The following is a 21,797-nucleotide window of genomic DNA, read 5'->3' on the forward strand; positions in this document are numbered from 1 at the left end:
CTGCGCCGCAGCGTATAGGGCCAGGAGCCCTGAGGAGGAGGCGGCTCGTTCAAAGCAAAGCGTGAGCGAAATAGGGTAAGGAAACTGTAATGGATCATAGAGTCACAGAATCAGAATGGTTTGGTTGGAAGGGACCTTAAAGATCACCCAGTTCCCACCCCCCTGCCACGGGCAGGGACACCTTCCACCAGACCAGGTTGCTCAAAGCCCCATCCGACCTGGCCTTGAACACTGCCAGGGATGGGGCAGCCACAGCTGCTCTGGGCAACCTGTGCCACTGCCTCACCATCCTTATTGTAAATAATTTCTTCCCTATATCCAATCTAAACCTACCCTCCTTCAGGTTAAAACTGTTGCCCCTTGTCCTGTCACTCCATGCCCTCGTAAAAAGTCCCTCCCCAGCTTTCTTGTCAGCCCCTTTAGGTACTGGAAGGCTGCTCTAAGGTCTCCCCGAAGCCTTCTCTTCTCCAGACTGAACAACCCCAACTCTCTCAGCCTGTCCTCACAGGAGAGGTGCTCCAGCCCTTGGATCATCAATCATCATTTAGGATCCCTTCCAACCCAAACCATTCTATGATTCTGTCTTCTGCTGAATGCTAACTGTCCCAAATCCCTGTTCCAGGGAAAGCATTCATGTCTGAAACAGACCTTGGTGGGTATAGAGACAAGCAAAGATATGTGTATACGTGACGATGTACCGCACACTTGATTTATGTCTGCACAAAAATGCATAGGCATGGACACACATAAGTAACTCTTTGGGTTTGCTATGTTGAAGAAAAGCTTACTCAATAAGGTGGAGTAACTCACCTCCATCCTGCTTCAGTTTTACTTAAGACTTACGGCTCTGCAGGTCTCTTCAGTTGAGAGAGGGGTCTGAACACGTTTTGATGTACTAAGTGCCAGGTGCTGATGTGTTGTTAGATTGTTGCCTGCCTCTACTTTAAAAAACACTCATCTGTTTTTTTTGTCTCCTCACAGCTTGAAAGTTAAATTATACTGCTCACCAGTAACTAAGGAATTGCTGTTGACTAGCTGGAAATACAAGTTTTGGGAGAATCACATTGTGAGTTTTTGTTTATTTTTAAATTAACACTTCCCAAGTAGTGATTCTAGGAAAGAAAAAGCTTCCCCTCCTCAGAAATGTCTAAATGTTGGATGTTGATACCGTGGTTATGGGCTTACAACAGTATGCCTTTCCTTGCTGCTTGCTATGTGGGATTGGGTTATTGTTGTTTACTGTTTAATCTCATTTTTCCCTCCACAAAATTTATCCTTTTCTCTCAACTTCAGCTTTAAATGTCCCCCATCTATGCATTGATCATTTGTATCACTCCTTCATTTCCTTACCTTCCTTGTATCTCTTTGCTTCTGTCCTTAATTAATTTCTCTTTTGCTTCATTTAAAATCTTGTATTGCTTGGACTATATATAATCTTTTAGTTACATTATTTTCCTTTTGCTTTTTGGAAAATGGACTATCTCTTAACATGAAAATGTTTTAGTGATGTAAAATCACTGAAGAACTTCATTAGTTTACTTGATTTCCACTGTTTGGAGGCAAACTTCAAATGCTCAGTGGTCATATATGGTTGTGACTTGTAGTTATTTCCTTCCATTTGCAGATGCGGGCTTTGAAATTGAACATGTTTCTTTTTACATCTCACTGTGTACATACATCATCACATAGTGTAAGAATTTTGCTGTATCCCCCAAGCAAGGACAGGAGAGTTTTCTAGTCAAGTGGAAGGTCAAGAAGGACTTCAGGCAAGCTGAAACTTGTTTTTGGGGGGGGCGTTATGGCTTGGAGTTTCCTTAAATAGGTTGTAAGTGTGGGTCTTAAGCTCCATATCCAAAGAAACTCATACAAGTGGGACCTAGGAGGTAAGCTTGGGTAAGAGAAAAAAGGAGGGGACTTTTCTGTTCAAGGTCCTAGTCTAATTGTGAAGCTGAGGGAGAAGATAACTAGCTTTATATAAAGCCTTGAGAAACGGAAAGATTTAATGATTTGGGGAGTGAACATCGTTCGGGGCTCTGTGAAAAGGACTCTGAGCATCCCTTAAGCATGTTTGATGTGTGAAGAAGCACAGTGTGCATAGGTGACAATTTTTCTAAGCCTGTAATCTTCTTGGGCTGGCAAAAATGAAGCAGGGTGGGTTTGTGGTGGCTTTTCTGTTGGGGTTGGTTGTTTTTTTTTAATTTTTGTTTTTAAGCTTGTGTCCGTTTGCTTCAGTATCCCTTGAGTTTAACCTAGAAGAAGGGGCCCCTTGAGGGGAGATACCTGTAAGCTGTTAGGAGTTTGTATGAGCAGTAAAAGGAAAGTAGGCAGTGCTCATCCTGACATCCCTGTTTGAGAAAATCTTAATCTGGGAAGAGATGCCAGAGGTATCCGTGGTACAGTCTAAGATTAAGCACAGATAACACAAATCAACATAATTAAAAAAATACATAGATGTTTGCAGCTGCTGCTCCCAGGAATGACTGCTGGTAATGGCATGAGCTGCACAGGCCCTAAATCAGCTAGTAGCTATCGGATGTCTTGTTCACAAGCTTTGTCTTACAACAAATAAGCTTTCTACTTGTAGCATGCCTGGGAGATGAATTAACAGCTGATTTGATATTCAGTAGACTGAAAGAAGCAATCGCGATGTCAGCTTCCAGCAAATGTTTGTATGATTTGCAGTCTGACCTTTATTTGTACGTACGGCATAAGAGGCTGTTTGAATCTACTGGTGGCTTTAACATTTAAACTGTCAAAGATGAGGGGAGAAGTCTGCTGGAGATACTATCATTTATGCTTATGAAGCTAAATGGTGGCTGTCAGTGAAGAATTCTTCAGACAGTTTAGATCTAAAACTTGACAATTGTTTCACTGCAGGAGGAAATTTGAGAATTACTGAGAAATATTGAGCATGCAGAATTTAGGTCAGCCTCTTGAATTTATTCAGCTTCAGAAATTGTAGATGATAAAATTAATATTGATGTTTAAAAATCAGCTCTTGCTAGTGGCTTGAATTCTTGGTATAAAATACTTCTTGACACCCATATCTGTGTTTTGGAGCAAGCTCTGAGTTTGATTGGTGTTGTGGTTTCTGGTGGAGAAGCCAGATGTTACCACCTTAGTATGAGTACCAGCTGAATGAATCTCGTGGAGCTGCCCAGAGATTTGAGACATGGTTTCTTGTGAATCCATCCAGTGCAGTGAAACCCAAGGTGCTGTGGAGACCGCTCAGCTGAGAAGCTGGAGATTATACCTGAGGAGGGTAATGACAGGAGACTTTCCTTTCACTTTGGCTTTTTTGGGTAGCAGAATTATATACAAATATTGTCTGAAACAAAGGAAAAAAAAAACAAACCGGGAGGATGGAAGAGGAGTCTGCACAGCAGCACTAACCTTGCAGTCGGCCACAGATCATGTATGTTGCAGAACTCTTTTAGTAGAGGATATGGCAAAACAGGGGATTAATTGTGGTCTATAGATTAATCACCTCTACACAAACACAGAAATATATGCTGCATGCTCTGCTTCTGGTAATAGGGAACAGTGAGGAAAAGTGCTGCAGCACAGAGATCTGTCCTAGCAAGATCCAGTGGCGTGCTCTGGGACTGGGTTGTCTTGGGCTTTGCAGACATCCAAAAATAAGGCATATGATACAGCCAGAGAAACTAGAGCTGTTGCTGTTAGAAGTCCAACATGTTCTAACTTTTTTAGGCACGAGCACCTTGATTGAGGTATCTCCATTGCATTTTTAGACAACTTTTAGGAAACTTTTTTCCCCACTGGAAATGGAAATTCATTACTTACTATGGGAAAATGAGCTTAATTTTACGGGCTTAGCATTAGCTGCAGTCAGTACTAAAGATGTCTGCATAATGAATAATTAGCCATAAGCATGAAACAGAATGTTCAGTAATTCCTGTAATGCATTTATTCATTTTGTTGCAGGTTGCATTGGAAGTTGAAACTCCAACTCAGATTTCTTTGGTAGATGAAACATCTGGTGAGGTAAGTTACAGAAAAAAAAAATTCATATATTTGTAATGGGCAGTAATACTGTTTAAATGAGTGTGCGAAACAGATCTTACCTGTAACATCCCAAGTGGACAAGCTATTTTTAAAATGTACGTTCACGTTCTCTCCAAGATGTGCAGCCACATGAATTCTTCTTCCCTGCTTTGCTCATACCATCATAGCATTTTTTTGGTAATGTCTTTCCAGGGTATTAGTGATCTCCAACTTGCCTATTGCTCTTGTGATTTTTTCACTTTGCCATTCCTGGCTTATTTGAACAAGCTTTAAGTGCAGGACTTAAAGGTCTGGTAGAGCATCTCCAAAGTGTATCCCAAGCTATTTCCATGATGCTGATGGATGCTTGGTGGATGAAAAGCTGGACATGACCCGGCAATGTGTGCTTGCAGCCCCGAAAGCCAACCTTATCCTGGGCTGCATCACAAGCAGCATGACCAGCGGGTTGAGGGAGGGAATTCTACCCCTCTACTCCGCTCTGGTGAGACCCCCCCTACAGTACTGCCTTCAGCTCTGGGGTCCCAACACAAGAAGGACAGGGATCTGTTGGAGCGAGTCCAGAGGAGGCCACGAAGATGATCCAAGGGCTGGAGCACCTCTCCTGTGAGGACAGGCTGAGAGAGTTGGGGTTGTTCGGCCTGGAGAAGAGAAGGCTCCGGGGAGACCTTAGAGCAGCCTTCCAGTACCTAAAGGGGCCTACAAGAAAGCTGAGGAGGGACTTCTTAGTGGGGCCTGTTGTGACAGGACAAGGGGCAAGGTTTTAAACTAAATGAGGGTAGATTTAGACTAGATATAAGGAAGAAATTATTCACTGTGAGGATGGTGAGGCACTGGAAGAGGTTGCCCAGAGAGGGTGACAGATGCCCCATCCCTGGAAACATTCAAGGTCAGGTTGGACGGGGCTCTGAGCAACCTGATCAAGTTGAAGGTGTCCCTGCTCATTGCAGGGGGGTTGGACTAGATGGTCTTTAAAGGTCCTTCCAACCCAAACCATCCTATGATTCTGTGATTGTTCACCAGGAACCCGGGAAGTAGGACTGTCTTCTGGCTGACTTGCTTTTATCACCACCATACAATATTAAGTCATCTCTTCTGGCATAACAGGATGGTCATTGCTATTCAGGGCTTGTTGGTATGTGAAGAGACTCTTTCTTCATTCAAAAGCAATGCTAAATGCTGCAAGGGGCTGTGAGGAGTAATGCATTGCTTTCACTGTGTCAGTGAAAGTATGTAGTAGAAATGGTAGTACTTACCACAGTGTGAAAATAATGCTAACCCATCTCTTCCAGAAAGAAGATATAGAGGTGACACTTCTACCAGCTGGTCACTGTCCAGGATCAGTCATGTACGTCCTTTCAATACTCTAGAAGTCTGTGCTGAGAAATTTGTCCTATAGAGTTCTCACTAAGTACTGAGTTTTTTCTAACTACAAAAAGCTAGTGAATTTAACATTCTTACTTGGAGATAATACTGTTGTGGCAGGGCCCACCAACTTTGGTTTTCCAACCTTGACTACTGTACTATGTGGGATCTGTCCAGACAAAAGTTGTTACCTTGGTGGGGCAGATTACTTTTCCCCATGCCTATGAATAATAACTTTCTTGATTTTAACTGTACTTAAAAGTAACATACAAAACTGTGGTTAAAAAGAAATCCTCCATTTCTGAAGTATGATGTTAAAAAGAAGGTGCCCAGCTTCCTGGTACAGATGCCTAATAGATCCTTTTGGTTGCAACAGGCAGCTGGGCTACCCTCACAGAATCCATGAGGCTTTTGTCTTCAACTCTGACCAGCCTAGGCACAGGTTATTTTCCAGACATACTGAGTCTGAATTATTTGGTTTATCTGAAATTGCTCTAGGACCAAATTCAGCCCAGTATTTCTATTACATCATACATTAGTTGCGTAGACCGCCCTAAGCAAGGTAACAAATTGACACCTGGCATTTAATGCTTTATATTGCTGAGTTTGACCGAAGTGTTTCTGTTTGTAGGTTCTTGTTTGAGGGTGAAAATGGCACTGTGCTGTATACAGGGGATTTCAGGCTTGCAAAAGGAGAAGCAGCCAGAATGGAGCTTTTGCATTCAGGGCCCAGGTGAGACTTCAGCTATTCATAGGATTTAGAAAGAATTAAAGATCACACAGGCCTGGACAATTCAGGAATAATCTACTCTTTTTCCTCATTTTTTATTCTGGATTAAATATATTTGCAGTCAGGCAATACTGCATTTATAAGCCTCTTTTGACTTGTTCTTTGTAACAAAGAGGAAGAGTTGCCTCCTTTTGAAGAGAGAGGAAGTGGTATATCTTAGTACTGTGATGCAGTGCTCACTTGGGTATCACATTTCTCTCTTTCAGAGTAAAGGACATCCAGAGTGTGTATTTGGACACTACTTTTTGTGATCCCAAATTTTATCATATACCAAGCCGGGTAAGTCTAAATAAGTTGTAAGAGGAAAGGTCTTTAAAGCTGCTAATTAATTAACGAGCCTAGGCCTTTGTTAGGTAAGTCTTGCAAGGGAATGCCATTTTGCATTACCAGATCACAGCACTTTGGAGGTATCTTCAAAGACGATTCACCACATTTTCTCAACTTTCCAGGAGGAATGTTTAAATGGGATCTTAGAGTTAGTGCGAAGCTGGACCTCACTGACTCGCTATCATGTTGTGTGGCTGAACTGCAAAGCTGCTTATGGATATGAATATTTATTCATAAACCTCAGTGAGGAACTTGGAATCAAGGTAACGTTCCTATAATTGTTGCTTTAGAACAGATTCTCAGTAACGATTGTGGCCACTGAGCTGGAATTGGCTGCTCAGAGGTCTGCTGTATGTGAAAGACATGCCTGCTTTAACTAAAAAAGCTACAGTTGTGCTCAAAATGAGTTAACTAGTTGATTTCAGTCTGAAACATCTGGGCTCTCCAGGGAGAAGTTAATCCCCAGTTTTCAAGCTCAGTGTTTACCTCTCTCCCTTTTATCTTATGAGTGATAAAAGCCTTCTCATTTACATATGACATTAATAGCAGATATATTCTGACTTTCTTTGATGAATATTCATCCCTCTTCAGCATAGGAGGTATATTCTGCTTGTTCTAGATGTCTGAGTTACTTTTGGCTAACGATTCTCTGCTTGGACATTATTAGTGGGTAGTAATTATTTAAATGCCTGCCAGCATTTGTTGAGAGCAGAACCACATCTGTATAGTTTGCTCCTGCTGCAGTCTGGCAAACACGTTGAGCTAATTAAGAGTAAATCTGCCTTTCTCTAGGTGCACATAAACAAACTTGATATGTTCAGAAACATGCCAGAAATCCTCTACCATGTTACTACAGATCGACACACTCAGATTCATGCCTGTCGACATCCTCGGGTTTGTATCATTTTGCAAAGCCTCTGCTAACTTTGCTGTGAAAGACTGGTTATAGGTGCTGATGTTTTGGTCCTATTGTGCTAAGGAAAACTTGGGCCAAACGGTGGCGTAATGTATGGAAGAGTGAGAATTTTAGTTAGCGGGTTGAAGTTTTTTTAAAAAAAAAGGAAAAATATATTAACTGATGCTAGAAATAGTTTAATTGTATTTGAAACTTGAAAATTGTATTTTTAAATGAAGTAAGACAAGCAGCAGATTAGATTGGTCAGGTATTATCCCTTTAAATACATCAAAAGCAGCTCAGATGGTGCCTCCTGCAGCCACGTACTGTGTGCTTGTAGTGCATGGCCTTCCTTTTCCAGGATGTCCATCAACCTGCAGGCTCCAACCTGGAGGAAGGCAGGTAGAACTGGAGACGGCACGCTGGGGCATTGGTCTCTATGATTGATTTGCTTTGTCAGCTGCACTATGGAAGCAAGATGCAACAACAAAGAGTGTTTCGAAGGAGTTGGAAGTGAGATGAAAACTTGGTCTGGCTAGATACTATGTTGCTCAATTTCTAGGAGTGGAAAAAAGGTCAGGATTACACTTAATTTTATATTGCATGTGACAGGATGATGACTGCTTCCGAGGGAACAGACTGCCCTGTGGGATCACTTGCCAAAATGGAACTCCCTTGCACATAATCAGCATCAAACCCTCCACGATGTGGTTTGGAGAAAGAATCAAGAAAACCAACGTAATAGTGAGGTGAGCATTTGGGCCATGCAGAAACCTGTTGTTTCAGGTGCGTATCTTACCTGATGCTTGTATAACTGAATCTCAAAATGGACTTTTTAAGAGTAGGTTATGCTTGCCTGTTGACTGAGGATGAAGAGCAGTTACCTTAATTTTTGTGCCTCCTCTTTTTTTTTTTTTAGGACTGGGGAGAGTACATACAGAGCTTGTTTCTCTTTCCACTCTTCATATAGCGAGGTTTGTATACTTGTAATACAAAGTAGTTTTGATTATTTTGGAGTGGGTGACATGGCTTATCACAATAAAAAAAATAATCTTTTCAGTAATAAGACATAAGGGGATAGGAAGTTCTGGATGCTGAAGATGGAGAAATTTGTTTTAATGTAGCTGCAGAAGAGCATGTTAAAGTAGAGCAGGATTACAAGCCTGGTTTTTTTGTTCTCCTCGAAGCACAGGTCACTGCTACAATTGTTTTGACTGCCTTTCTATTTTAGATTATTGCGTAACTATGCAATGCTTAAAGCTTGGAATTTTGATTTTTCAATACATTGTTTATCTGCTGTGACAGTTCTGGGTGGGTTCGCCTTCTTTAGTCTGCCCACACATTTAAACAGAATTTTCTCACAGCGTAGCTGCCACAGTTACTCTTTCTGTGTTAAAGACTAAAAGGAGATTGGTCATGGCAGCAGCCTCTCCAGAATCACACACGATCATTTTATGTGACTCGATCCAGTTCTTAAAATACTTCTCTCTCCTAAGAAACTGAACTGAAACCGGATCAGTGCTAACAATTAACCTGTCACAAAGCCTTGCACATACAAAATGAAGCTTATTCAGAGCCCTAGGAAGACAGTCCTGTTTTTAAAGTCCTGGTTAAGTTTTAATTTGCTCTGCCACACAGAATTTTAAATGGAGGTACTAGCGTAGTACATACAACGTGGGAGCTTTGCTGGCAGAATATGGGGGGTAGCGTATTGTAACAGACTCGTACCTCCACATGCAAAAATAGATGCATCCTACTGGTCTGCATAGATAGCAGTGTAATCTGCAAACTCCCAAGTGTTTTCAGTGCTCAGCACTGATAAAGCCTCAGCTGGAGTGGAGTGCCCCAAACCGGACACAATTCTTCAAGAAATTTACTGTCTGGAGAGGATTGAGAAGACAACAGAGTAGGGCTTGGAAAAAGTGACGTGTTTTGTCATAATGGGCTTTTATAGTGGACTGAAGGGGGACTTTAGGAAAAGTCTTTGAGGAAGGGAATACCTCAGCTGCACAACTAGGGACTTGAAATCCAGTAAGAAAAATGCAGGTCTGAAAAGATGTACAGCAGTGAGAACAGAGAAGCGCTGGATCGCAGTCCCTCAGAGCATGCCTGTCTCGCCTTTTCTTTCAGAGGTGGTGGTGGCCTGCATAGTAGTTGATGGTTGCTGTGAGGTGGTTAGGTGAGGCTGAGTTCACATCCTTTCAGACCTGTTTGCTTATTACAGTTATCTGCTTTGATAGTTTGGCTCATGGGTCATACTGGTGTTTACATGAGACACCTGGTAGTAGTTGTTGTGGGTGTGCTTTGATCAATGCTGCCATTAAGTGAAATTATTAACTGTTGATGTAATTTGTGAAACTGCTTCTTCTTTTCTTCAATTTAGATTAAGGATTTCCTGAGCTACATACGTCCTGTGAATGTGTATCCCAATGTACTGCCGGTGGGTGGGACAGAGGACAGTGTTATGGAAATGTAAGTGACAAGTGGGTGCTGAATGGAGGTGATCTGATCTCTGTTCTTGTAAGGACAGCTCCCCTCCTGAGCCCCAGCCTCTCAGGCAGGCTGCTGCCTTTTGCTTTATTTGTCTGATAATACAGATATTTTTTTTTTCCCCCCTATATTCAGTCCTGCAAACTTCAGCTTTCTGGTACGTTGTGCTAAGTCCAAGAGTTCGTATTCCACATGCTCCTTACATCTACGTACAGAGGCTTTTCTGCTGTTAAACTCTATTTGGGTGCCATCTGAATACATATTCATCTCACTTTATTCTGTGACCGATTTGTATGTGTCATTGCTGCTTGTCAGAAGTTTCTTTTAAAGAGGGTCTCTCTGGGGACTAGAACTCCTATCCTCTGTACAGCATCACAGAGGCCTGTTCTCTTGTGCTGCTACAGATACTGGCAGCTTAGAAGGTGCTCTTATGGTGCAGAAGAGCAGCGGTGTGACTTGGTCTGAACAAAACGAGGACTTGTTTCTTTGTTCCTTTTTCTCTTCCTCCTTAGTAAGAAAAGAGATACAATTATTGAATAAAACTGCAGTCAGATTTTTGAACTCTCTCATCTTGTCTTCTCTAAGCAAGGGACTAAAAGATAGTTTCCAAATGGTGTACATGTTTTAAGGTACATATATAGAAGTGACAGATTTCTACCTTTAAGCTGCCTAACCTCACCAATGAGTTAAGAACTTTTCCCTAGCTATTGCTGCCTTTGCTTTAACACTTTTGCTGCAGTGCCTGTGAAAGGCATGAAGTGGTGTACTTAGATCAAGTTAAAAGATTTACTTTTGCTCCTGCTAGTATCTGCCGAGTTCTAAATATTAATCGCTTTTCTCCTCATTCACCTCAGATTAAAGCCATTATGCAGGTCATACAGGAGAAATGCGGAACCCAGGTACAAGCCCTTAGGAACACTGAAGAGAGTCCACAAGAGAGACTTATCTGATACAGGTAATGGTTCTGCTGGTGCCACGGTGCCTTAAATGAAAGCCTGAGACTAAAAGCCTGAGACTAAGCAGAGGTGCCAAGAGCCATAGTGCTCACCATAGTCTGTCTGTGTTCAAAGCAAGAGTTAGAAAGCAAAAATATAAAGTAAATGAACTTAGGTTTTAGGAGGGTGAGAGCGCACTAATTGTGTAAAAGTGCACTTGCTTGCAGTCTTAAAATGTACTTAATGCTCAACAGCCCTTTAAGTCTCTGGAAGAGTTCCATCCCACAGTCCTAGACCATCCCCAGTAAAGCTTTTTCTGACTTTACTTGTATCACTGCCTGTGTTGTGGAGGACAGTGCAGTATGTCAGTGGAATTGCTCTTCTTCGTTATCTCGCACTGATGGCTTTTTAGCACCTAGTAGCTTCTTTTAACTTATGATGGTAAATGGATGGTGTACACAGCCTCTGGAAAGCCACTTGGGAACCAGAAGACATCTTTAGGCCTGCTGCATTCTCTTCAGCTATTTCTGAAGTGCCAAGTATGTGAGGGTGATGTAGCCCCGGCAAAACATGTCAGGAAGCCTGAACAAATGCATCTACCAGGGCTACATCTGATCTGCTGTAGCTTATATGGAGGGTGGCACCTCGCAGCTTTCCTCCTAAGGTGCTGTGCTAGACAGGGCAAGGCACACGCTGGCAATAATGTCCTCTGAAGTCTCCATCTGGGTGAAAGAACTTTTTCCTCTCTTTATATTAAATGAATTTTTATTAAAACATTGCTTATTAAAACATTAAAACAAAATTTTAGCAGAGATGTGAACTGTTCTTAGTGTTGGTTTTTTTTTCTTTTCCCTGTTCTTTTCCTGACAGATGAAGATGATCTCTTTGATTCAGAATTAACTTCTGCAAGGCCTAAGATTCCAAAACAGCAGAGAGAAGAGAGCCAGCCCTCCAGCACAGGACAATCTGAAAATGCTGAAGGAAACATTCATGAGAGCACAGAAACTTACAAAATGACCGCAACTTACACCTCCCTCAAGGTAGACTTCATGGACTGTGAGGAATCAAATGATGATGATGATAATGATGATGATGAAGAAGAATCTGAAAAAAATACAGTTCAAGTTCTTTCTCATGAGCCAGACGCTACTTCCATGTCAAATTTCAATGGAGTAACTAGTGACCAACAGGAATCTAATAGCAACGTGCCTCGCTGGGATGCATTTTTTAAGTGCAACAAACTCGAAGAAAGCTCTGAAAACGAGGACAACTTCCCATCTTCAGCAGATGCTGGTGGGTCCCAGTCACTCTTCAGTGATTCTGATGGAGTAAGTGACTCAACACACATCTCCTCCCAAAATTCTTCACAGTCAACACACATATCGGAGCAGGGGAGCCAGGGCTGGGATAGCCAAACGGACACAGTGCTCATTACCTCCCAGGAGAGAAGCGCCTTGGACTTCGGCTGCTTCAGCAAAGGTGGGAGCAGAACGCTTGCTTCTGTATTGCAGGAGACTGCCAAAGACAGTCAGTCTGATAACAGTAGGTGGAAGCTGCTGGGTCAAAATAGATCTTGTGCCTACGACGTTGCCTGTGACTCAAAAAGCAAGAAAGATGCAGAAGCTGGCACTGCTCGCGTTCAAGACGTGCTGGTGGAAATAAGTGATAACTCCAGGCCTCCTGATCTAGAACTGAGGAGGGACTCCCAGAGCTCCTCTGACTTTGAAATTCCCTTGACTCCTGATGCTGAAGTGCCTCAGCCAGATAAACTGCACTCTTTATATAAGAAGCTAGCAGCAGGTGAAAACATAGTCAATGAAAAAAAAGTTTCCTGAGGACACACAAAACCGATTACATCATGATAACAAATACTGAAATTTGTTCATTAAACTCTGAATTATTTTGCTCTTTAGCACCAATTACTATCTGCACCTATGCTAATTCATGCAATTTTTTCAGAAATAGCTTACCATCAGAACTAGGAATTTGCAGCCTGTGTAACTCTCTATTGTTCCTTCCCTGAAATACTGAGAAGAAAGTATTCCTAGGAGGGACTGTAAAAGCCTTTGATCTCATGAGGTTTGGTTTTCCAGGACTGTGAGTAGACAAAAAAATGCACCAGACAAAACTAAGGGTAGAACACTTAATCAAATTTAGTGTTTCTTTTTATCATGAGCTCTAAGAGTTTGCCTTTGATATATATGTGATCTCAGGTTTTAATAAAATACCACATTTTTAACTGTGGGGAGGAACATGACATCTTTCAGGAACAATCATGCGACCAATGCAATAGTTGCACTTTGACTTTAATCCTGTTTTCACTGCAGTTATTTTTAAAAACAACTGCAGAACAGATTAGAGAATTACTGAGTTTGGTTTGTTGTGTTTTTGTTTGTTTTTTTAACTCAAATTGTTCTTTTCAAGCAGTCTCTCTCTACACTGAGGAAGTGATGTAATCCGATTTTAACTCCTGAATAAGGTGCTACACCCCACTGTCTATGGTTTAAATCTAACTCGTTGCAAAGAACTTGTCATCAGTTCCTCTGTGTTTGGTTTGTTCTGAATTGTTTTCCAGAACAACTTAAAAATAAAATCCTGTGTCAGCTGGTTCTACAGCCACCAGCAGTGGCCTGTGCTGGAGACTAACGCATAGCACAGGGCATAGCACAGGCTGTTACGTTACGCAAGGCTCTTACATTACCAAATTTCACCTCCTCTGCAACATTCTGTTGATTTCACTAAATTCAGACATGTTTAGGTTTCTTTTTTAAATCAAGACAATAGATTCTTCATGCATGTGTGCCATCATAACTAACTCCGCCAAAATTCTTAGCTTCTAAAACGGAAGTGTAATTCAGGTTTTTGTTAAACTGCAGTACCTACAAAAATGCCTGAACAGCAGAAGTCATCTAAAAATCCATGAGGTTTCCCATCCACGTGATCTTAAGTCCCAAAGAATTAAACAGACTTTTAGTATGACAGCTCTCCCCTCAGAGTAAGTCTTTGGTCTTTCTGCCATCTTGAGCGGTATGTGAATGTTAAACTGGCCAGCACTCTGCAGGAGGGGGGGGGGGGGAATTGCTATCATCTACTTAGGGTGCTAAGAATATTCAAGTCCATGTATTTCTCCACTGTTACCTTACCCACTCCCTTCCTGGGCATTGTTAACATAATTTCCAAACATCATCTATCAACTTTTTCTTAGCAAGCCTGAGTGAGCAAAACTGCTGTTGTAACTACCTCTGTGAATAAAGTCATACAGAGCAGAATTTCTTCTGTTGGCTTCTTTCCTTAACTGTACTATAAATGTAAGTTCAGGGCTGCGTTTACAGTGTGCTTAAATAATACAGGAACCCAGCCTGCTTCAGACAAGTCAACAGTGTGGATTTATACCAGTTCTTACCAGCCATGAACTGAATAGGAAACACATGACTTCCTCACCATCGCTCTACTACAGTCTTTATAGTGCTAGAAAATTTGGGTACAGAACAGGAATTAAGAGGTTGCAATCTTAAAGCAAATTCTACTGCTCCAGCTACAGGCTAAAATTTTTTTTTTATGTTTTGTTAAGAATGACAACAACAAGGGAAAAACTAAATTTAATTTATTTTATCAAAAATTATAGGAAGATAGCAATACTAGAGATCACACATTATGAAAAAAAATGTTCCTGAGCTTACAAACTGCGTATTCTAATGTACACAGTCCTAAAACATACATTAGAAATAACCGAAAGATTGACATAACTTTGAGATTAAATAAATAAACAATAGCTTTTCTTACAGGTGATCTTGCAGCTTTAGTTTTGCTGCCAAAAAAAGAAAAAATTAAACCCAACAAAAAAGAACAGCTAGAGGATAGATCGCAGGTTACCAGTCCCTAAGAAGCGCATATACACAACTGAACTGGTGGCCATGATGATGCTAACAGAACACAAAGCAAAACAAAGGCAGAAGCTAGGCTGGTTTAGGCTCCTTAGGAAATTGAAAATAGCTTTTTCTCCTTTTCAATTTGGCAATTTTTCCCCCGAACTCATAAAAACAGCAAAAGGAGTTTTAAAAGTGACACAGTGTCCCGTTTAGCTAATTCACTGACTGCAATCCAAATGCACTGGGAATATGTAAATATAAAATACTGTTCAAGGCTCTAAATTGGAAACTGGATACATGGGTTGACTTCAAATAAATACAAAATACTGTTACCTCCCAGAACATAAATTAACAGTCCTTTATTTATCACACAAGAGGTAACACACATATCCTTAAAGAACAACAGTGTTATTTCAATGCTGGTGGTAACATACACTGCCTTGGAGAAAAAAGGCAGATGCTGAACTCAAGTACAACTATGAAGATTTTTATCTTTTAAAATGCATTTACTTGCAATTATTGAAATCAAACTGGGCATGGACATAGATAAGACAAAAAGGGTGTTGAACCAGCCCTGTGTCGTCTTGCACAGGAGAGGCCAGAGAAACCGATTTGGTAAGGAATCCATTTCTTGCCGCAGCCACTCTCGCCATCCTGTACCGACAGGGAAGGCTGCAGACTGCAGCGGATTAAGGAGCTGGAGATTGCAGATTCCATCCACGTGGAATGCATCGCTGCATCGGGCTACATGCAAGAGAAAGCACTAATGACTCCAAATGATGTAAGATCATCTAGAGCTTGCTAACATTAAAGCTCCACATTCCACTTGAACTTTATATTAAAAAAAAAAATCATATCATTAGATATGTGGCATGATAAAAATTGACTAGATTCAGCATTTATCCAAGCGTGTGGATACACGTGAGCCTCGTAAGGTCAAATACTTTTGAAACTAAGCAAACTGTCTCCTATTCATTAAACAATATAAAGTGTCTATTTCAATGTGTATCTCTCTGTATTGTGGATTACAAAACTTACACGGCGCTTTCAGTGGCCCACACTCTTCACCCCAACCGTCAAACTGATTTTGGCTAGTTGCGTATAAATTTCACTTTCTGCCAAAGAGCCCGATCTTCAGTGCAAATGCAACTGTGCTTCTTAATGAAGAACCAACCTGTATTATCCTTTGAAACACTCTTGTTTTGGAGCACTAGTAATTAACATGAAATTTAAGGCATTTTCTAACAAATTAAGTAAACGGTTACCTGCTGGGTTCTTGACTTCATTCACCTGAGCCAACAGCTGTGCACCTTATAAAGGTAACTAGCTGACCTATGATACATAGCTAGCATCCATTTATGGAGCAATGTTATTCTGCCTGACCCTATCAACATTTACATGATTTGTACGCAATACGCAAGTTTTACAAGCTTTTAATCCATGAGAATAAAGCACTTGGGTCGTCCCTGGAGCATGGACCTTGGCTCTAACTCCACTCATAACATACCTCAACAAATTTTGAAGCCAAGCAAAACTTAGCACACCTTATGACTAGATCGAGACAACTTTAAGATGATCAGGGAAAAAAAAACCAAAACCCAAAAAGACAACTCAAGCAGCTGAAGAACAGTACATTTCTCAGTCTCGACATTCAAGAACATCTTAACAAATGTCTACAGCAAATGGGTAAACTCACCCCTAGTCTAACTTCACTGAAGTTAACATTTTTGCAACAAGAAAAAACAGGCCTAGTATCTTAAAAGTCTGTCACTAGATAAAAAAAGTCACAGTATGTAAAAACTTAATCAAAAGCAGTTGTGAATACAAATCAACTCCCAGGGTATTTTTGCACCTAACAGGTAACTGAGCATATCTCCGTAATGCATCAGCTTTGTTAGACTGCTCTCCCTACTCTTTTGTTATCTATTTCCAAACTGTAGCCAGTAATTTGTTTCGGCAATGACCGCCACATTTCTGCAATGAACACAAGCAGCATATGTTACTAGCGATAATCCGCTATTTACAAATTCTCTGTGCAACTGCAGACCTCCTATAGCATCCTAACAAAATCAGAACATAACAACTGGAAAAACTTCTACATGTAAAACTTCCAATTAACATAACATCAGCTAAAAAACATTCGAGACCTTAATCTTACATCTGGAATCCAGTAAAACCAATTACTTTACTTGCATGGAGTTCAACGGACATTTTACAACTTGTGTTCCTGTAAACCTTCATTTAGACACAGTCTGATGGCTGTCCTTAATCCTTTACCCCAGTGCCACAAATGTTATTGCTAATCTCTTGAAGCTTTTCTTTATATAACAAAAAAGCAAAAGAACCGTCAGCTATGATTTAGGATTCAAATCAAATGCCTCCAGACTTTTCAAGGTATAGAAAATACGTAACATCATTTCATCCCACTGAAATCAGCTCCTAAAAGGCCTACGGCTGTAAGCTCATACTCAAATGTTCAAATCAAGGTACATTTTAAAGAGTTTTCTTAGCATATATTTTACTGCTTCCTAAATAACATTTCTAGAAAAATTCCTTTTTAGTCCCCGTTATCAGTTTTGTATTTGCCTGAAACACTACATCTCTTTGGCCAGTGCCATTTCAATTAGAAATGTAATGCCTTGTTTTCACTGTACTTATTTACATTACATGTAAGAATACTTGAATACATCTATGAAAGAAGAGCATTCTTAAAACACATTTAAGAAAGAACAAAGTATTTGTGACTTTGGATACCCAAACTCAGTTGAGATAACCTCTGCAACACACAGCTCCACATTTGCAGACAGTTCTGATCCTCTTTTTGGATGGGCTAAGACCATCAGCAGAGTCTGAAGTCAGATCTATCGAACCTGTGACATAGATAAACACAAATAAGGAAGTTTTAAAAGACACACTGAAACCGTGCTAGGTATTGAAATGGCTTCAAAAAAGCCTTCTACCACCCCAGTTCTTAAAAGACTTGTGTGTGAAGCTATATTCACATTCTACCAACACTCACATTACCGCTATTTACACAACACCTAGCACACACATCAGAATCCAAAGCTCAACAAACTCGAGCCTTGTCTCCTTGGGTCCGTATCCATACTGATCAGTTGAGAGCGCAGCCTGCCTTGAACGTCAGTGTCACAGACACCAGAAAAGAGAGGAGTTTTAAGGATTCAAGTAAGATCAATTTGTCAGTACTTAAAGAGAGCTTCTGCAAGAATAAGGTACAGCTCTGGAGTGTAGAGATGCTTCTCTGAAAACAAAATAGCAGGGCAAACAATACATTGCTGTTGTGGGTAAATGGTTTGCATGCAAAGTTTGACACACACAACACCCCTGCCACCAAACCTCAAGAATTTTTTATTCTATTGGAAAAAAAAATGAAGTCATAGAATGGTTTGGTTGGAAAAAACTTTAAAGCTTATCCGCTCCAACCCCCCTGCCATGGGCAGAGACGTCTTTCACTAGATCAGGCTGCTCAAAGTCCCATCCAACCTGGCCTTGAACACTGAATGGAAGATCAATTATCAAAGAATCATCCAACAGCCCAAGTTGGAAGGGACCAACTCAAAGGATCACCTAGTCCAGCCTTTCATGGGGAAGGGAGCCTAGATGAGATTATCTAGCACTCTGTCCAGTCGCATCTTGAAAACCCCCAGTGATGGGGACTCCACCATGTCCTTGGAGAGGTTGTTCTCACTGTATGATAGTTCTCACTGTAAAAAAATTCTTAATTATCAAAGAGCTGGCAGTATTTCACCAAGAACTTTGTTTCCTGAAGTCTCTGCATAATGATCAATGTATTCAACCCAGCATAACAATCATAAACTTTGGACCATCCTTCTTCTGTCCTAAACATCTGTACCATAGGACCTACGTCCACAACTGAGGCCTACAGACACGAGAATGCAGAGACAAGCCCATAGCGCCTTACACCACCCAGCTGTTACAACTGTCTTTGTAACTATCACTAGCAGATTACTTAGAAAGTAGTTTACCTGAAATGTCAGTTTGAATAAAGGAAAGCTTTTTTTTTTTAATGGTAGCCTGACCATTCCTTCAAGCATTCCTGTGACAAATCAAAATAATTTGCCTCGTCAGACATTCCAACCACAATCCCTTGCTGTGAGCTAGGAGCACTGAAGGAAGTAACGTGCTAGAGGTGGATGCAAAAGCTTCTGGGTGCGATCTGTCTGCGCTACACATCAATGAGCAGTGACTGTTCTAGAATCCACAGAGCTGCATTAATAAGATGCAGCGCCTGACCTAAAATGCTGTCATCAGTGAGGCTGCAACGAAACCCACTAGTCCCCCAAACCTCCGCAAGAACAGTGTTAAAATCTGCAGACCTTTCATCTGATAGTCAAAGGTTAGCTCTTCTCCAGCTTTGATGGTTCGTGTAGAAAACAGCGCTATTCGAGGAAGACGCAAGTCGAGGTTATCAATGAACACATTGAAGACTTGAAGATTTGGATCACACTGTAAGGCAAAAAGTAATGTGGTTTCTCTTAAGAAAAATGCACACTAAGTTTCACTGAAGTGTTTAAGTAAACCAAGGTCACAGGAAAGGAAGAACTGGTTCCTCTCAGCGACAGAAGTCTGAAATTAAGTTATCTTCTGAAATCAACAGATTACGCTCTTGAAATACCGTTAAAGGAGAACACTCATAGCTTAGAGTCTAGTCCTTTAAAGAAGGCAACCTTTACACAGTACGTAGACTACACTAATGTGCAACACCTATTAAAAAAAATATACAGTACCTTCAAAAGATGATAACAAAAAAGACAACAAACAAAGCAATTAAAGCTACGTTCAGAGGTTGTACTTACCTACAAAACCTACAGAAAGAATTAAAGTTGAAAGAAAAGTAAAATTAAAGTTGAAAAAAAACAACCTAGCATTTCAAGCCACACACACACACTCACCACTCTGTATTGAGGTTTAAGCATTGCTTCCAGGCTAGAAATAATATTTTCATACTATGCATAAATTTCTATTTTCAGCTGCTAACCTGCTTGGTTTCTGAGTTATCTGCTATGGGCTGGGTGGCAGGAAGGTGGGCAATGACACCAAGGAGGAACTAAAAATCACTTGATCATTTTTTCTGGATTAAGCGTCAGAAGTCAGTAGTCACTGAGACAGTCTGTTAAACTCTACATGCTTTTTTGCTCTGTAACAGCAAAATGTATCCCGCGTTAAAGAATCAGAAGTGAAGTTAGACATTTAACTTTACACTGAAGAGTGAGAATACTTCACTCCCATTTCCGAAAGTGAAGAGCAATTGGCTGTACCTAAAACCCTTCTTCATCCTTCTCGCAGGCAAGCCTGCATGAAATACAAATGCCATCAGCTCACAAATCTGAAGACATGAATTTACTGTATTGGTAGAACACTGACTGCATACCTCACAAACATTACATCAGTAAGATTCAGTAATTTTTAGTTCAGTGACCTTCACAAACACCGTTCAGCCTTCTTGCTTTAGGTACTTCAGCTGAACAGGAAATAAAACACTACAAAAATTTCCTGTTTAAAATTTACTTTTGAGTTCTCTGGCAAGTTTAGATTTAGGAGGGAAAAAGGTATCTACGAGGGAGAAATATTAAAGAAAGCATAGGAATTTTTGTTTTTTCCTCTACCAGCGTTCGAAGGATCAAATTTGGTGTAACTCTCCATCCTGCCCTGCTACAAAATAATGCATCAATTCCTACAGTCTTTGACTCTTCACTAATTTTATGAAGTGCTTCTCACGTGTTAGGTCCATGGGAAAAAAAACACACCCAGACCAACCCTATTTTGGTTGTCTAGAACCAGCAGATTCAGTGACAACCCCAGTCCTACCAGATGCCCACTTCAGGCAGCATCTCATTCCCACATTTTTATAGGTAGTCTTACTCTGAGTAAGGCTAAGCATTCCATTTATTTATTACGCCATCTAACTAATTGGACTGTGCTGGCATGAAACAAACTACTCCAGAAAAACTGTGGATATGGTAAAGAAAATGTTTACAGTAGGAGAAGATATTTCTCGCACAATTAGGATAATTCTCCGAATTCTTAGTATACAAAACAAGGTCTTACGCTGTGATTCACAAAGTGAGACACATTTCCATATCGAGCTGCATCTACTGTAAATTCATCTGAGTCATAGTCCAAATCAAACAAGTATGTATTTCCCTGGTTGTCATAGAGCTGGCCTCGTCTCTCTGCTTCCTCACTTGTAATCACCTAAAAAGAGAGAAAAAGAAACCTGCATCATATTATTAACTATCACTAAATTAAAACAAAAATCACAATCAAGTTACAAAAATACTTTACTTAGCAAAAAATACCACATTTGCTTTTTGATGTTGAAATTGCATTCCATCTCTAATGAATAAAGAATACATACATACAGCTAAACTAATTAGTTAGTGACTGAGGTTTCTCCATATGTAATCTGTCTACAGCTGATGCACAGCACTCCCTTGTCTCAGGAGAACAAAAAAACAGTCAGCACCTTCTATTAGAGTTCTGATGATGACAGATACAACCAACGGTTTCTGCTTGAAGTTTCTATACGTACAAATTTTTCATTAGAGTCAGAAAGCCTTGTTTACTTCACGTAAAATAAAATTTCAACTTTCCCCCTTGGCACAGATGAAGATCAACAGGTATCAGTTTTTACAATCCCGTCACATTTACAGTCCAGTATTCATCTCCCCCCTCGCTAGAAGCATCTCTTCCTGCTATTTTTTACTGCAATGAAAGATCCTACTCATGACAACTTAGACAGACACATCATTTCACAAAGATGCATCTATGCAATTAGGAAGAAATCCAGAAACTCCCCAAAGGAAGAAAAGAACTACAGTCACTTCTGACAGAAGCAACAGCTTCAACAACTTTGCAGTCTGTTACATTAAATGTATTCTGTCTTGCAGACACAGCAAAGAAATCACATTTTGGCAGCAAGACAGATATGAAATGTGATGAAACTGGACAAAAAACCCTCTAAAATCTTTCCAACAGATCAGATTTGAGAACTTACTTCAGCAGTACGGAATAAGTAGTTTCAGGTGAAAGGGTAAATACACACTATTTCCTTTAAGCAC

At 40.5% G+C, this 21,797-nt stretch overlaps 2 protein-coding genes across 2 annotated transcripts in view; one reads left to right on the plus strand and one right to left on the minus strand.

Moving 5' to 3' along the window:
* Positions 1-20: 20 nt before the first annotated feature.
* On the plus strand, positions 21-12,982 carry DCLRE1C (DNA cross-link repair 1C; the record flags this gene model as incomplete). Its single annotated transcript, XM_009705295.1, has 14 exons — positions 21-61; positions 982-1,066; positions 3,946-4,005; positions 5,316-5,371; positions 6,020-6,121; positions 6,385-6,457; positions 6,628-6,768; positions 7,298-7,399; positions 8,013-8,149; positions 8,320-8,374; positions 9,784-9,872; positions 10,745-10,845; positions 11,696-12,640; positions 12,933-12,982. Coding segments are annotated over 14 exons (2,037 nt in total), but the record flags the coding sequence as incomplete, so codon positions are not given.
* Positions 12,983-17,332: 4,350 nt separating this feature from the next.
* The window catches only part of SUV39H2 (suppressor of variegation 3-9 homolog 2 (Drosophila)), a gene marked incomplete at its 5' end in the record, with an annotated part of 7,212 nt that continues 2,747 nt past the window's right edge, over positions 17,333-21,797 (minus strand). The window contains 3 exons of the mRNA XM_009705296.1: positions 17,333-17,564; positions 19,053-19,182; positions 20,785-20,931. Coding sequence (XP_009703598.1) covers positions 17,455-17,564; positions 19,053-19,182; positions 20,785-20,931 — 387 coding nt within the window. The remainder of the gene's footprint in view (positions 17,565-19,052; positions 19,183-20,784; positions 20,932-21,797) is intronic.

The sequence above is a fragment of the Cariama cristata genome, unplaced genomic scaffold (genome assembly GCF_000690535.1).
Source record: "Cariama cristata isolate BGI_N322 unplaced genomic scaffold, ASM69053v1 scaffold23178, whole genome shotgun sequence".
Classification (NCBI taxonomy): Eukaryota; Metazoa; Chordata; class Aves; order Cariamiformes; family Cariamidae; genus Cariama; species Cariama cristata.